The sequence below is a fragment of the Colossoma macropomum genome, unplaced genomic scaffold (assembly GCF_904425465.1).
Source record: "Colossoma macropomum unplaced genomic scaffold, Colossoma_macropomum, whole genome shotgun sequence".
Lineage (NCBI taxonomy): Eukaryota > Metazoa > Chordata > Actinopteri > Characiformes > Serrasalmidae > Colossoma > Colossoma macropomum.
The window spans coordinates 13,384,468-13,402,502 of NW_023494807.1; the positions used below are offsets into that span (position 1 = coordinate 13,384,468).

General features: G+C 36.9%; 1 protein-coding gene across 1 annotated transcript in view; it reads left to right on the forward strand.

Moving 5' to 3' along the window:
- Positions 1-18,035, forward strand: part of LOC118797459 (myelin basic protein-like) — a 93,334-nt gene that overhangs the window by 14,388 nt on the left and 60,911 nt on the right. The window contains exon 2 of the mRNA XM_036556828.1: positions 14,362-14,420. Coding sequence (XP_036412721.1) covers positions 14,376-14,420 — 45 coding nt within the window. The 5' untranslated portion in view covers positions 14,362-14,375. The remainder of the gene's footprint in view (positions 1-14,361; positions 14,421-18,035) is intronic.

The window sequence follows — 18,035 nt, forward strand, 5'->3', positions numbered from 1 at the left end:
TCCTGTGAGCTGCTGTGTGACAAAAATCAAGCAGCTTTTGCTCACAAAAAAAATAGATTTGGTTAGTTTTTTAGGAAATGATTCAATACATGAATTTCATCATAATGAATCATGTCCGTTATTTTAGTGTAATTCTGAACTGCTGTTAAAAATATTACTGATGCACTGATCTGATATAATGTGCCACTACAGAACAAAGCAGTGCTACCAGATTGGTGCTCGGTATCAGCCCATAACCTGAATTCAAACATCTCAGTCAGGATTGTGAGATGAAAGACAGGATCATAGCATCTCTAGTGAATACAGTGACTAGAGGAGCTCTTGACAGCTTGTGTATTTTATGTTTGAAAATAACCAGAGAATTTTATCTTGGCCAATATGAGCAGATGCTCTGTTGAATATTATTCTAATCAGTTATTCTAATCAATGATAATCAATGCTGATTGAGATTCCAAAATCTAGGTAGTTGAATCATCACCTTCAGATCAGATCAGATGCATTTTACCCCACTCTTTGCTTCTCCCGTTCTCTCTCCCTTCATATATTATTCTGTTTTTACTATCACTTTCTGTCTTTCAAGCTCTTCTTTTCATCCTCCTGCTCTTTCTTTGTGGAACTTTGGCCTCTCTTACTGTGGTATACTGGAGTATACTACAGTATATAAGGAACTGTATGTATGAATGTAAAAACATACATACATTTGCAATACAAAAATGTCCTGATTTTGTAGCAAAGCCTTTTCCTTTCAGTTCCTGAGGTTAAGGTTAGTTGTGGTATAGGGCTAGATTTAGACAATTGTCTGACCATTTATTCAGAGATGAACAGAAATGAACAGAGAAACAAACTAAATGCACATGATTCCAGACAGTTGTGCTGCTGAAACAGTTTAGAAATGAACATCCCTACCATACTATGCGTTTGTATAAAAATGCCAGGCAGGTCTGGTAGACCTCGATTTTGGATCAAGATGTCAAAAGGAAAACGTCTAAGTGGCTTTGAAAGTGGGTTTATTATCGGGGCATGGTTGGCAGGAGCTTCACAAAGACTTCTCAACTGGCTGGTGTTATGGATTGTGATCAAAAGTGCACATTTAATGGCCATGATGCTTGTACGTTGGTACAATATCTAAGAGAACAGAAGAGCAACTGTTCCTCACTTGACTGAGAATGTCTTTGCAGGACATAAGACTGTCAGCAAAAACAATCCGTCCAAAACGACATAAAGTGGGATATTATAGTAGGGTTACAGTGCAGAACCGCTAGCCACAAAGACAAACGCACATTTGAGAGTTCAGTGATGCTAAAACCACAGGCACTGATCAACAGAGTTGTGGAAAAAAGTAATTCGGTCAAATGAGCCACCATGTTTATGTAGGTGTAGGAACTATTGTACTTTTTTTGGTTTGATTTGTTGCTTATTTACACAAATAAAGCACATATGCTAGCTGTGTTTAAATAGATGATGTATTACTTTGCATTTTTTAATGCAATACTTTCATGCGAAGTAAGGTAACAGATGAAGGGAGCAAGAGGAGTGGCTAACATTTTTACCATCCTGCACACCGGTCATCTAGCTGTCTCCAGGTGATCTGAAGCTTACCTTTGTGCTAAAATGAGTGAGGAGGAGATTCTCTAACGTGGTTCACTCACTTGCAGCAAAGTATGGAATCCACAACTGAATAAAGTTATTTGTTTTGGCCATTTACAATTGGCACTTGAATTGGCACAGCTGCTTGAATCATGTGGGGAGACGTAGCTGCTGAGACCTGTGTTTTCTCCACAAAGCTGAAGTTGGCTTACTGTTTGCCAGATTTTTATTTGAATGTTTGCTTCCATCTTAAATGAAGCAGCAGTTACATGTTACCACTGTTCCATTTATGGTGGGACTGAACATTCAAATAAAATTATTCAGATTTAGGAGTATCATGGATTGTGTTAAATAGAACTGTAGAAATTATTCCTGGTATCATGCATTTTATACCATTACATCTGTTCACTTCGTGGCATGTGTTGTCTTGTGACAACAGTATTGTAAAAAAAGCTTATCAACATGCGCATTGTGACATCTTTAGTGACTGTGTTGGTTTCAGATGAAAACTGTGAATAACTTTAGGGCGAGATATCATTAACTTTAAAATCCTTTATATCCAGCTGTTGCTCCAAAAGGCTTACTGCTGTCAGCTACTGCAGAGTTTGACATTAAGCTTTTTCCACTGATTGTTTGTCCGAAGGCTAAAATCCCTTGTCCACAAAAAAAGGTCAGTAACTTGTGCGAGTGACTGCTATATTGTATATGTTTATTAAAATGTTACAATTAAGTAACAATAATTTAAAACGTTACACAAGTTGTATGTTTTCATGGTTACTTTGGCAGCTAACATAGCTACTTACTTCACAACCAGTGTCTGTATTCAGCTTGACTAATTTCAGAACTTTACCTGCCACTTTGTCATGTTGAGTCTTAGCACTGAAGCATTTCTGTAGTGGAAATCACTGCATGGGCTCAGGAAACTTAAAACTCTACAATGCAAAGAAGAAACCAGAAATAAAAAGGATCCAAAAATGCTGCTGCTTTCTCTGGGCCCGAGCTCATTTAAGATGGACTGAGGTGATGTAGAAAAGTGTCCTGTGGTCCAACAAATCAAAATTTTAAATTTTCGAAATCATGGACACTGCATCCTCTAGGCTAAAGACGAAGCCGGCTTTTTAGCACAGATCAAAAGCCAACATCCATGATGGTATTAGTGCACATGGCCTGGGTTATTTGCACATCTGTGAAGGCGCCATTAATGCTAAACAATATGTACAGATTTTGGCAACATATGCTGCCATGCCATCTTTTTCAGGGAAGGCATTGCTTATTTTAGCAAGATGATGTCAGTGACATGTATCAAGATAATTAATTTACCCATGTGTTTATAATGTATTTTAAGGAATTTTATGAGGCAATTAAGGCTGCCAAATGATTAAAATAATTAATTGCGATTAATTGCATTAATGTGGTTAATTATCATTAATCTTATTTTTCATAACTAAATGAGTATAACAAAATAACACAATAAGCTTAGTCAATAGAATGCATTTTCTAGCTTGAACCTGAAAATGAAATACATAAGAATGCAGGGTAAATGTAAAAAGAAGGTATCACCCTTTACAATTTTCTCCAACATCCAGTCAGAGTTACTGCAGCTGTATGTTCCTCCTCCATGAGCATCCTTTTACTTGCATATCACTATGTTATTTCTTGTTTCGATGTGTTTATAGTGTTTATCTAACAAACTGGGAGGAACAAATTTAACATGCAAAAATGTGGCCTGTGCAAGTTGTGGCACATTATATATTTTGGTTTATTTTTTTTCCAAGTATGTTTAATTTTTGCAGAAAAATGCATATTTAAGTTTGTTCCCTGTAGGGGATGCAAAATAAACAAAACCTAATTTTTCAAATATGTGTTCAAACCTTTGCATGCGACTCCATGTGCTTCCTTTTTCTGTACAGGAGAGTGACGAAAACAGCTTGGAGTTTTTTCTTTGTTGTTCAGTCACGGCTTTAAGATCATGGCACACACTCACACGCTCTGTTGTACGCTGGGTGTTTTCTTTTTTTTCCCCACTGTTATGCAATGTTCGTGTCTTTCAAGTCTTGGCATGTTCAAGAGGGTTGTTGTGTTGTGTTGTGTTGTGTTGTGTTGTGTTGTGTTGTGTTGTGTTGTGTTGTGTTGTGTTCTGTGTCTGTGTCTGTGTGTGTGAGTGTGAGTGTGTGAGATGGAGAGGATCAACACAATAAGACAGCATGGCCAGTCTGGGAAATGACTTCCACCTTGCAGGCGTTTCTCTGGCTTTGTTTTACAGATTAAAGGAATAAAGCGGCTTTTGGCTCCAGCAGCCTCCAAGTACGATCTTCTTCTGAGGAAAAGTTAACATTTACCAGCTTTTAGAACAGTGATGTAGTATGAGTGTAACGATTCACATTAGATATGCAAATGACTAAACAATTAATGACTAACCAACAAATAAATAATTGTTTAACCAGTACTGTTAATTTTTTTTTTAATTTTATTTAATTTTTCAATAAATGGTAGTTCCTATTTAAACAAACAAAAAAAAAAAACATACAAAAAAAATGGTTTTATCATTCAAGTTGAGGAGTGTGTTTGAATGGTATGCATGAAGGCTCAATAGGCAATTGGTTCCACTAGATAAGATGACTGAGAGTTGTTGCTCTGGGGCCACTTTTCGAGAGAATAGCTGCAGTGGTCTGTCATGTTGAAAGCAAAGATCTGCAAGTGATAACTATTTAAGCAGACAACTTTTTCGGCCATGTGAGGAAATCACACATTGCTGTGCAAAATTATAGAGAAGGTTTGGAGTTATGGCTTTTGGGAGCTATATGGAGCCAAAGCTTGCCCTGGTCATGGCATGTTTGTTTTGTGGTAAATGGGCTTTAAAATTTTAGAGTGTAGAACGTTCAGTAGCTCATTATTGTATATATTAGTCATTTGGTGATCCATTTAAGCAATAGAACACAAGAGGGAGTGTGTTATTGCAAAATAACATGATGTTATTCGGGATAACACACAACCTCGAGTGTTCTGTTGCTTCTATACAACAGTTAAATAAACAACGTAAGAAGTAAATAAATTGGGCCGTGAACATGGCATTTAATATGTTTTAATGTTAGCAGTTCCTTCTGCCAAATTACAGTTCCTTAACAAGTAGCTTGTTGCTATGTCAGAGTAACGAACTCCGCGCACTTGCTGCACAGTATGCTGTAAGCTTCGCCTTTTGAAGTACGGACTGAGCTATAAAACTGCTGCAATATCAAGTTTAGCACAGTTTTGTCAATTTTTGCTTTAGACTGATTTAGATCAGTATTAATGTTGTTTTGTTCCAGCCAGTCCGTAAAGCATCTTGCAGCCCATTTTGTTTCGTGAATGGTATTCAGTTCATTCTGGCTTATTCCAGGTTGTTTAGGTGTTCTTCTGTCACAGCTGCCGACTGAAAAGCTTGCTCAGTGGTAATGACAGTTTTGGAATTTAGTGTAGTCTCAACTTCAGGGTCTGACCAAATCGGCTGTAGGTCAATTGTAATCTTAAAAGTATTCATTTTCTCAAATGGCTTGAGCGTCTCCTACAGCTTTCAAAGTCGTGGCTTAGTGTGTTTTCTGTAGAGGATGTGTTAACTTATTTTGCATATGACTGTATTGTGATGTAATTTATTCACGTCAATCATATTATCATGCAGTGGGGTCCAAAAGTCTTTAGACCACTCGTGAAAATGCATCTATTTTGCTTTCTTCTCATTTAATGTTTTTTCATTACAAATTCTGTCATCAACATAACTGGAGTGAAAAGTAGATTTTGAACATGAATTTTAGAATCTCTTAATAATTGCTTGAATGACATTGCTCAGTCGGGCTCCATAAGTTTGTGCGAAAGTCTCTGATGGGTAGATCAGATCCATCTTAGAGTTGTCTAAATAAATACTTTAATGGAAGAGAATCTGATACTTTTGTACAAAGGCCTTAACTTGATCAGTCTCATAAATCCGCTTAAATTTGAATAGCGACATAGAAATGGTGCAGAATCTTAAATATTTCTTCTATAATTTTACACTGTAAAAAGTCGCTCAGATCTACTTAAAAAAATTACTTCATATGGTAACAAGCAATTGAACTAGTTTTATTCAACTTAAAAAACGACATTGAAAGAATTGTTCATTCAAAGTATATATTTAGGTTGAATAAAATTAGTTAATTTACTTGTTACCACATGAAGTAATTTTTTTAAGTAGATCTGATGAGCCAGTATTTACAGTGTACTTATAATAACTTTTATTTGTTTAAATTTTCCAAAATTCTAAAATTTTGTTAATTATTATCAGGTTTAAATGGAGTTGGGGGGAAACAAAACAAAACACATTTTTAGACTTTTGGACCCCATCCCCTAATATGATGGATTATATGTAAGAAAGAACCATGACGACTGGATTTAGGCATTACAGTCTTACACAAAATCCCTTTACTCCATTACTTCATTGTTCAGTGGCTATTCTTTTATTAGTTCTTTTTTTGAGCATGAAACCTGTCTTATCGTACATGTCACTCTTCTATTTCTGCATACCTGCTTGGTTTTCAAACAGTGACTTATAGAATAATTGCCTGATGAAATTCACTGATGAAATTCACAGGAATAGTTTGACAAATTTGTCAAAATATTCCTGGGAATTTCGTGTTTAGTGTTGAATTATTTATTTTAATAAAATAAACATAATTAAGGTACAGCGTCACTCAAAGCAAAGGAATAGTTTGACAAATTTGTCAAAACTATTCCTGTGAATTTCATCATGTTTGGTGTCTGAAGTTTACTTCTTTAGTGTTGCATTGGTGCTACAAGGCTAATGTTGCTAACAAGTAATAGAAGCCCAGGACTGGGTGAATTACATGCCTAAATCATCACAACCACTGGCTCATGCCGTTTCTGACACTCTTTCTGTTAATGTTGACTGTAAAAATGGAGAGAAGTACAGACAAACTTAGCTTTTAAGGTGGCCGTTTCTGATGGTTTTAGCTATGCAACGTAATTTTGTCCATTCTTCTTATGACATACAGCGTCAGAAACCATATAAGCAAGTCTATTTGTGATGTCTTAATTCATCACAGTTTGACACAGTCATTTAAGAGTATTATAATTTGGCCATGCTGTTAGCACAAAGTTAATTTGTGTATTGTAACTACATTAGCATCATCGCTCCAGTGCAAAACTGCACGGTGGCGCAGTGGGTAGTGCTGTCGCCTCACAGCAAGAAGGGCCTGGGTTCGATTCCCAGCTGGGCGACCGGGGTCCTTTCTGTGTGGAGTTTGCCTGTTCTCCCCGTATCTGCGTGGGTTTCCTCCGGGTACTCCGGTTTCCTCCCACAGTCCAAAAACATGCAGTCAGGCTGATTGGACACGCTAAATTGCCCCTAGGTGTGAGTGTGTGTGTGTGAATGTGTAAGTCTGTCTGTCTTCCCTGCGATGGACCGACAACCTTTCCAGGGTGTATCCTGCCTTCCGCCCAATGACAGCTGGGATAGGCTCCAGCACCCCACCGCGACCCAGAAGGATAAGCGGTTTAGATGATGTTTGTTTGTATGCATGTATGTATGTGTGGAAAATTATTTATGGATCATTCTACCGAATTGGTTCAAAGTAAGAGTTGGACTTTGACTTGGACTCTAGACTACAAATCCCTTTGCTTTGACTGACGCTGTACCTTAATTATGTTTATTTTATTGAAATAAATAATTGAACATTGAACACTACCAAAACAGTCATAACACTACCGAAACTGTACCAAATGTTTCAGTAGTGAGACTGTTTTGTTAGTGGCAATTTTAGCACATTTTGAGCATAGCTCAAAAACACTAGCCAGTGCATGACTAGCAAACACAGCTTTGAATACATGTACACACATAAAATCATAATATTTTTCATTGAAACATAAAAAAAATACTTTGTTTTTCTAGCAACAGTTTACATACATACATATATATATATATATATATATATATATATATATATATATATATATATATATATATATAATATTTCTTTTATTAGGCCTGTATTTGGGAACATGAGCCAACGTGTATGTGTTAGCTAGCTCGTTTTTTTTTTGGGTTTTTTTTTGGTCACTCTGCAGTGGGTGGTGTAATGTAAGTAAGTTTATTGGCCTCCTAGGGCATGCTGGCTATGCAGTTTTTTTCTTCATGCATTAATCTTTCACTCATGACTGAACTCATTTGTTCCCAGCTACCTGTGAAAGGCTTTTCAGATTCCTCATTTCTGCATTCAGCAGTTCTGGAACTGAGCTGTGAAATTGTTGGGCTGGATGTTTTGCATGGTCCCTGCATTTGGACAAGTGAAGTGGGGTTTGGGATTTACACGCGCTTGTGTTTTTAGCAGAGTGAAAAACATATTCCCAGACATGCAAGGGGGTTCAGTTCCATGACTTTAATTATTTTTGTGTAATACATCTGAGAACTGATTTATTTATTTTTTTTTTCTTTTTCTTTTAGTGTTGTTTTTTTTTTTCTGGAATAGATTTGGAAATGGATTCGTTAGCAGAAGGAGAACATTAAATAAACAGGGCCGTGAGAATGTTACAATATTAAAGTATTATTGTTGTTTTGCTATAGTAATTAAATATAATGGACCATTTATATAATTTTATATAATCCTAACATAGTAGTCAATTATGGAAGCAGTTGAATCACCACATCAGCTTCCAGAAACATTGCTATAACCCTACTGACCCCTGTTTGTCCTAGTGTCATGAATTTCAAGTGTAATGAAACTAGTAGCAGGATGTAAGAAGAAACAAAAAACTGTACCAAATGTAATAGTTCTGTCAGTAAAAAGAAGTGAGTATCAGTGCTGAAACTGTCCAAATTCTGCTTAGCTACATACAGCACAGCATTAGCACTGTGTCAGAACAAAGCACCCAGTGTAAACAGTGATCGTGTTTACATGCACTTATTAATGATAACTGCAGAAATCAGTTTTTGTCAGTAATTCATTCAGCGTTTTTATTAATTGCACTTGGGTAATCAGATAATGGAAAAAAAATTCTGATAAACTCACAAGATAACATGACATAAATGTAACATAAAACACATCATAATGCCGCGATTTTTTTTTTAAACATCGAGTCACTTCAGTGGAAAATATGAATCATACATCACGTAGAAGAAAAAAATATTCAAATGCTTTATTCCGTCAAGCATGTAGTTGGTTTTTACATTACTCCAAAAGTGTTTCATTGCTGTTTCATGGGTGCTGCGTTAAATACTGCTTATTATTTCAAGGACAGTGGTCCGTTTTCACTCATGCGCAGACTGAGAAAAAATAAACCCAACTGAGCTAAAACCCAGCTTTCTTTATCAGATTTCTTAATCGATCGTTAGGCCTTAATCCGATCTCATACTCAGATATAAAGAATATGCTGTGTATATGACCATTAGCATAAATTGCCGAAATCTGAGAATGATTGGATGATTAAGTGCATGTAAACACAATCAATGAGAGTTCATATCCTCCCATGTGAAAAATTCAAAAAATATATACAACTTTGTTTCCAAAAAAGTTTGATGCAGTGCAAAATGTAAATAAAAACAGAATGTAATGATATGCAAATCATTAATTATTTAAATGCAAATCAGTATATAATTGTACACCAACTGTATATAATGTTAACACTGAGATTGTGTTGTTTTATGAAAACTAAATGCCCATTTTGAATTTGATGCAAGCAACATGTTTCAAAAAAAGCTGGGACAGGTGCAATAAACGACTGGTAAAGTAGTGCAAAGCTGAAAACCACCTGGTGAAACATCTCACAACTATTTAGGCTCATTGGCAACAGGTCACTAACTTGATTTGGTATAAAAAGAGCATCTTAGAGAGGCTGAATGTTTTAAAATAAAGATGAGAAGGGGTTCACCACTCTTTGAAAGACTTTGACAACAATTCAAGAATAATGTAAAATGGCATCATCTACACTGCATAATATCATCAAAAGATTCTGAGAATCTGGATAAATCTGTATGCAAGGGACAATGCTGATAAAAAACAGACCTGATTCTGTAGTGGAAATTGTTGCTTGGGCTCAGGAACACCTTTGAAAACCACTGTCTGTGAACACAGTTTGTCACTGCATCCACAAATGCAAGTCATAAACCTGCCAAGTAAAGAAGAAACCATATATAAACAGGATCCAGAAATGCTGCCGCCTTCTCTGGGCTGAAGCTTATTTAAAATGGACTGAGGTGAAGTGGAAAAGTGTCCTCTTGTTTAAAAATTTTTGGAAATCATGCATGCCGGGCTAAAGAAGAGATGGACCATTCGTGTTGTTATTAGCACGCAGTTCAAAAGCCAGCATTACCATTAATGCCAAACGCTATGTACAGCTTTTGAAGCAATATGAAGCAATGCAGCATTGGGAGCCCTATGTGCTAGAAGCACAATATTTGTGATTGGAATATTTATGAATTTCATAATTCCAGAGTCTGCACTGGTATTCTCAAATGTGTAAACTTATAAATAAATAAATAAATAAATAAATAAATAATAACAACTTTCTATGAGTAGATTCGTCCACTTTTAACATGAGCAGTACAGCAGGGACATGACTGCATTTTTAAACACTTTTTCTTTTTTTGTTGTCAGTCATATATTCTTGGTTTGACCTCTGTCTCTGAGAACGCATTTGCATTCCCTTGCTTTACCTGTTCATGCTGTATTGTCTCTTATCAAACACCTGTTAAAGTGTGGCTTTGTGTTATCTTTAGCCCTCAGCGTTCGCAGAGCACAAGCGCATTTGACCGCTTTAAACTTGCATTACAGGTTTCTTTTTTTTATTGAAAACCTGACAGCTCCGTTTGTGCCCTTGTTTCTTTCTCTGTTATGTTTAGTACATGTGGTCATTTTATGACTGCATATTATTGTTTTGTGGTATATATTTTTCATATAATGTACTATTAATGAGAAGGTCAAGTACACTCATTTAAGAATTTATTATGTACTTAAAGTCAACATGTCTCGGAACTCCATACGATGACATAGTCCTGAGTAAAAGTAGGTAGTTAGTCATCTTTTTCAGGCTTTTCTACACAGTCACTGGGCCATTGGCTGACAGCATGCTGGAGTAGGTCTCGTCGGCTGCTTTGATCTCTCTTGTTACCGTTCCTTGCCTGCTTATATAGTGTCCTGTCTTCAGGTCTGTGTGCCTATTGTTTGAACTGATGCAACTGTCTAAGGTTGGTATTAAACCAGGGTTTGTCATTGTTGTGTTTGATATGAGTCCTAGTGGGCATATAGATGTACTCACAGAAGCTGATGTTAGATACCAACGTGTCAGTGTATTTGTCCAGATTATGGACTGCATTCTCATACACATTCCAATCATTATATTCCAGACAGACCTGTAGCTCATCCATTGCCTAATTTTACTTCTTCATAATACTGTGCACAGGCCTGTAGATTGGGAGGGAGGATGAACGAGGCAGTGATCAGAGAGGCCCAAGTCTGCACAGGGAACAGAGCGATATGCATTCTTTAAAATATTGTAGCAGTGGTCTCCATTGTTGGGCAAATGATGCGTTGTCTGTATTTGGGCAGTTTTTGACTGAGATTGCCTCTGTCCCCTAAAACAATGAAAAGAGTTTGTTATCTGCTCTGGTTATTTGTTTAATTTGTTCCATCCTTGCACTTACTTTGGGGTATACAGTACTGTACAAAAGTCCTAAGCACCTGAGAAAATATGTCACAGTGAGTATTTATTTTTTCAGAATAATCAAAAACAATAAAAACAAGTAAAGAAATAAATGGTACACTATGATTTTATGTGTGTGAGTATATTAGCTTAATCATTTCCAAACCTCTCCTTGAAGAACAGCATTTACAGTTACCATTCAGTACCTAGTACCTGGGCTAATGAGTTCTTTATTCAATTAAATCAGGTGTGCTGTGGATGGTAATCGATTCATCTATGCAATGTAGCAATAAGTAACCAGACTTGTTCTCTTCTAACCATTAATAGCTATTTAAAAAACAAACAAAAAAAACATTTCAAGCTTTTAATATTATTATCATTATAGAGCTTCAGTTAAGGTGATCATCTGAAAATCGGCTATTATGCTCAAACACTTATTTGGACAGGTCTGCGTACTCCTCTTTGAGAAAAAAAATGATTTACAGTTTATGAAAAGAGATTCAATGTTTGGACTGTGTATTTTACACTGATGTCAGTACACCAACTTTCATCAAATATGAAAACAAATTCTGCCCTCTTTCAATTTCCTTGATAAGTCTGCTTGTTGGAAAGCATTGGAATAGATTCACTGAGCCAAGTTTCAGTGTAACAAAGGCAGCAGAAAGAGAAAAGGCCTTTCTCTGCATCTGCTGGAGTAATGCCTGCTGGCATATCCAACAGGTCTTCTGCGCTGTATGGTAGAGTTATAGGTGTCAAGACAAACACATTGATGGTCAGAGATGATAGATGTACCTTCAGATGGCAAGGAGGTGGAGAGGGTTGCCTCCTTTAGGTTCTTGGTGACAACAATCAGCTCATCTCTTAAGTGGGGGAGCAACACTGCTGTCTCATTGGAAAAAAACCTCATCAGAGTTTTCTTTATTAGGCAGCTGGTATGATTAGTGACTGTATGTTGTGCTTTTAGAGAGCTCTTTTGGAAAGTGTGTTGACCTTGGAGTTTTTAAACATTGTGTCCACTCACTGTCCACTCTATTAGACGTACCTGCATTGTTGGTCCACCCTGTAGATGTAAAGCCAGAGACGATGGCTCATCTTGCTGTACAGTATAAGCTAATCATCCTCTAGTCCTTCATTGGTGGTCACAGGACGCTGCCCACAGGACACTGTTGACTGGATATTTTTGGTTAATAGACTATTCTCAGGTCAACAGTGACACTGAGGTGTTTAAAAACTTCAGCAGCACTGCTATGTCTGAACCACTCGTACCAGCACAACACACACTAACACACCACCACCATGTCAGTGTTACTGCAGTGCTGAGAATGATCCACCACCCAAATAGTACAATAATTTGTGCGACACCACCAATAGCGAAGTGCGTGAGGCTCATTTCTCGGTTCAGTTAGTCGGCTGCTCGCACACTGGCGCTTCCAGCTCTGAACGAGCTGTTTAAATGTCAAGCAAATTCCCTCTGATTTAGTGCAGTTATCTGATGTCATATGAGTGAGTTTCAGTCAGAGTGTGTGATTGACAGAGTGACAGCTGTAGAGGAACTTTCAGAAGTTTAGCACAGGATTTGAAATATGAGAAGAAATGTATATGTAAACGCCTTTAAAGATGCTCAAGGTCACTGTAAAACAGAGCTAAAGATAAAACACATGCAAGCACAGTTATAAATAAAATATTAAAACTTTTAAGGGGATATAAACAATAATGGACTAAAAAGCATAATATGTTCACAACAAATATGTTGTTTTAAAAGAAGATAAAACATTAACACTGTGTGTAAAAAAACACAAGCTCAAAGAGGGAGTGACTGTGTCAAAACCAGAACACTCCCATCATAATCAGCACCAGCCACAAGCATGAGAAGGCAAGGTGATGCGATCTGCTGTGCTGTTTCTGATGGACACTTTTTTTTTATTAATGATGCATTGTGCTGATGTTCCACCTCAACAAAAATGTATAAGCCGGATGGTGGAGAAAAGGGAGATGTTTGACCTAGAGGTCTGCACAGGTGTGAAATTGAAGCCCGAACTCGACCTGTACCGGCCACATTGAGAACCGACCTGACCAGGCCCAAGCGGTGCTGCTAAACGGCCTGGCTGGTGGTGAACCTGACCTGAACCTGCTTGCATGCATTAACAGAGATGGATTATCACAGACACAGTTATGCAGGGCTTTGCTTTGTTACTAAGTGCTTGAGCTACAGACACTGACTTATCTAGTGCAAGGATGCACTCTGACCTTGACATTAGCTGCTAGAGAAGCGTCGCTAAAAGTGTCGCTAAAGAACAATGTGCTAGACCTCCTGCTATCAAAGTGAAAATACTGTTGTATCACAAGCTCTTAATGCCAAGTACACTTTCTCTGATGTAACGACCTTATGTTTCCACAACGTAGATATCTCTGACTCTTGGAATTTTAAACAGTTCTCCTTTTGTGAGCTTTCTATTTATTTCCTGGAGTACAATAAGTAAGATCAGCTTTGTCGTGTATGTGCTAGACTGTATTAAAGAGAGAAAGAGTGTGTGAGAGAGAAAGTGTACATAGGCATATACAGTTGTATGCAAAAGTTTGAACATCCTCAGTCAAATTCCATATTCTGTTAATTTTCTAAGTGAAAATAATTCACATTTTTCTGTAAATTTAAGTGCACAATTTATATTTATTGGTTGAGTTTAATATATTGGGGGAGAAAAAAAAACGGAGAAAAAAATATATGCCATATGTTTGTAAGACCTGTTATAGTTGTTTTTAAAAGTTTGAAAACCTCTGGTCAAATTATATGTTGTTTTGTTTTTTTAAATGTGAATAACGTTATACATCCACTACAGGCAACAAACGTGCCTAAATATGACCTTTTTCTTAGTGCACAATTTCAGTTTATTGTATTTGATGAAAAAACATAAAATTTAAAATGTACCATAACTTTTGGACAGGCCACGTTTTATGTTTTTTCACCCAAGTTGATATTTTGAAAAAATCTAAGTGAAAATTGTGATCTTGATTAGAAGCAAAAAAGTTGAGATATCCAATTAATTAAGAACTGTCGTGCAGCCTTTGTTGAGTATGTCATTGTTCCTAATTTTGGTGTGTGTTATTCTGCAGTTGCTGTTGGCAGCATGGGACAGCACCTGGTGAAACACGAGCCTTCATCTGAGACCAAGGTACACGCGTGCACACACACACACACAGATACACAGAGTTTGGACTGATATGGAGTTGGATTGATCCCAAAGTTTTGCCTTCAGATATACTTTATGGCCAAAAGTATGTGGACACTTGAACATCACACCTATATGAGCTTATTGGACATCCTGTTCCAAAATCATGGGCATTAATATGGAGTTGCCACCAATTTGTGGGTATAACAGCCTCCACTATTCCTGGGAGGGCTTTCTGCAAGATTTTAGATTTTGATGTGTCTGTGGGAATTTGTTCCCATTCAGTCAAAATTTGCATTTGTGAGGTCAGGCACTGATGTTGGAGGAGAAGGTCTGGCTCACAGTCAGTGTTCTGGTTCATCCTAAAGTTGTTCATTGGGGTTGATGTCAGGGCTCTGTGCAGGCCACTGGAGTTCCTCCACACTAAACTCATCCAACCATGTCTTTATGGATCTTATTTTGTGCAAAGGGACCCAGTCACGCTGAACCAGGGAAGGGCCTTCCGCATTACCCTTCACTGGAACTAAGGGGCTGGGCTCAAACGTTTGGGTGTGCACATATTTTTGGTCATAAAGCATGCCTCCGTATTGATTCTAGAGTTGCACCAACAGTCACAGACATTTTTTGGCCAAAATGGTCAAAAATAGCATTTTAAATAGCATTTTTAGGCAAGATTTTGACTGAAATTATAATAGATCCAAAACGGCCCACATCAAAATTTCAAAATCTTGGACTTTGAAAATCTTTTCATTGATAATGGAAATGTTTATTATCTTCACTTTTCCACAAAGGTGAAGCTTCTTGTTCAGCTGTGGGCATCAGAATGTAACTGCGTTTAGGGAGGAACGGAAAACTTGAATAAAAAGCTGACTTGCAAGTTTTTGTTTTTCATCAGTATTTCTCTTTTCTTTTACTGTCAAAATGATTCATGAAGTCTTAGACTTTAAACACTGTTTAGACACTGTAGGAAAAATCTGATTGCTGAATGAAATATCCAAACTGATTTATAGGAAGAATAAAGAGAAAAATGAGAATAAAAAGTTCATATTACGTTTGTGCTCATAGATTTTTCTGCCTGCTCCTGTTTATTTCAAATCAGGAGCAGCAGTAGTCCTACTGTAAATACTGGCTGTGGTCAGTGCAGTCCAGCAGTTGGTTGTGAGAACCACAGCACTGACTGAAGCTATTTATGCTTTTAATTTGCCTTTTATCTGAAGGGTGCCTCCATACTACTCAGGATGTAGGATGTGGTAGCCTAGCTCGAGGAAGTTAATGATCTTCTGAAACCCATTACTGTTGACAGTGTTTATTGGAATGATGTCTTTTTCAATCATTTCATCATCAGAGCCTCTGCGTGAAGCCTTCTAAGTTTTCCTTGCCGTCATAGAAGAGATGGTTGGCTGTGATGTGTCTTCCTCTGGAAACATTATTGTCGTCTTTGTAAAATGCTCCCACACAGTGGTCCATTTCACCTGCTTCGCATCGCTCTTCTATTTCTTCTGTTTTGTGAAAATTATCATAGCATTGTGTGCTCTATTTACACACTCTTGAGTAAAATGAATGACATGACAAATTTAGCCAAGAACTTTAAGTAAGACTGAAAAAAAGGCCTGGATGGTGGACCACTATTTGATGGTCTTGGATGTATAGTCTTACTATATTTTCATGAAGTTTATCATTAGCTCACTAATTTTAATTACTATATCATGATGGCAGCTAACCAGCATGGTACACATTTAATTGTGCATTTTTAGAACTTCATATTCAAATAACAGTTCAGGAGCAGTAATGTTCATCATAAAACAAGTCAAATGGCATACAAGGAGTACTGAGAGAAGCATCTCAATAGACCAACTAACGCTAGCTGAGTCAAATTGAAAGAATGTGTCAGAGACTGTTTTGCTGTATTACTGCTGCAGTCTGCACACTCCACCCACTATGTGAATTCTTCAAGACACAGTTTTCTGATTAAATATAAAGGCAGCAAAATGGTGGTAAAGTTTCCTTTTTAAATTTTTCATACAGTGATAATTCACAGTTGATGATGCAGTTGATGACACTAACACGTTTCCAGTACTTTCTATTAGAGCCACAATATAAATAACTTTATTTATTCTTTAATGGGCCAACTGACATTTTAAATTCATAAATGAAAAATATGTTGCCTTCTTAAACAACATTAATCAAATCAAAGTCAAGCTTAAAGTCAAAGCTACAGTCGTTTGAAATGTTTGAATACCCCTGGTCGGTCACATGTTTTGTTGACATATTGTACAGCGAACAAACTTAAATATGCTCCTTTTTTTAAATTTCAGTGCACGATTTAATTTCTATTTTTTGTTGACTTTATTGAAAATAAATACAATATAAAATGTACCATAACTTTTTCACAGGCCATGTTTTTAGTTTTATTTATTTTTTTATCCATTATGTTAAACTCAGCAAATAAACTGTAATTGTTTATTAAAATGTGCAGAAATGTGTTCTCTTTAGAGGGTGTGTACTTGTTTTCAACAAAACATGTTATTTTGGCCAGGTATGTCCAACACTGCATATGACTGTAACTATTTAGCAGAATGAGTGATGCATAATTATGCTACAGCATTGTGGTATAGGTGTAGCAGCAGCAGCATTCAAATACAGCATGGCTGTACTTACCTGACTCACATTATATACATCCTAATCTTTATTATTTATGTCTAGTCCTTAAACAGGAAAATCTCACTCTAGAGGCCACTGTGGCACCATTGTAGGAGGCCATTGTATTGTGTTGCCACCATTGTTTTTCATATTATTGTCACTACATTAAAGGGCATATCTGCCAAATTCTATACATTTCTGTGTGATTAAATGATTAGGATATAAATTCAGAGGGGTTTGTTGTGAAATGCTCTGTTCTAGAGAAATTGTTAACAGTTGTGATGATAGGAACCAGATGTCTCTAACTACCTCACAGGAAGGTGTTACATGGAATGGTTATGAATGCCCTGTTTGAAGCCTGAGACATTATAAGATTTTGGCCTTATTTCTAAATCCATTTATGGAGGAGATGTACATGCAGGGCGTTGTAATGTAAAATAGTCCTCAAAGAGAACTTGTTTTTGTTCAGAATTACCACTATTTTACCATTATAAACATTACACACAAAAACATGTAGGTTCACTGGTGTTTTTGAAAAATAAATATAATGGCTATTTGCCTTTGACACTTCTGGTTCCTATCTCCACCGCACTAAAGAAATCTGAGTCGGCAAGTTTCTCTTCAGTGAACCATTTCACATTAAAAAAGCTTTGAACAACTAAATCTCACCGACTAATTATGTAGAAATTTAGAAGAATCAACATTCTCTTTGTACAGGAATCTGTAGTCATTGCTTTACGCTACAGCTAAATGATGAATGATATTTGGTTCCTAGATTGTTTCAGAACCATTCCAGAGGATTTTAGTGATTAAATGTGCTGAAAGGTCAAGCACCAGATTTATCACACGTGCTCTTAAGGGCTAGTCTTCTTGTTCCTTTGTGCTTCAGACTTATGCGCAACTCCTGTTTCAGTCTCATTCGCATCTTTAATGCCACAGCTGTGGTTCTCTGTGGCTGTGAAAATAACTAACAGTGCC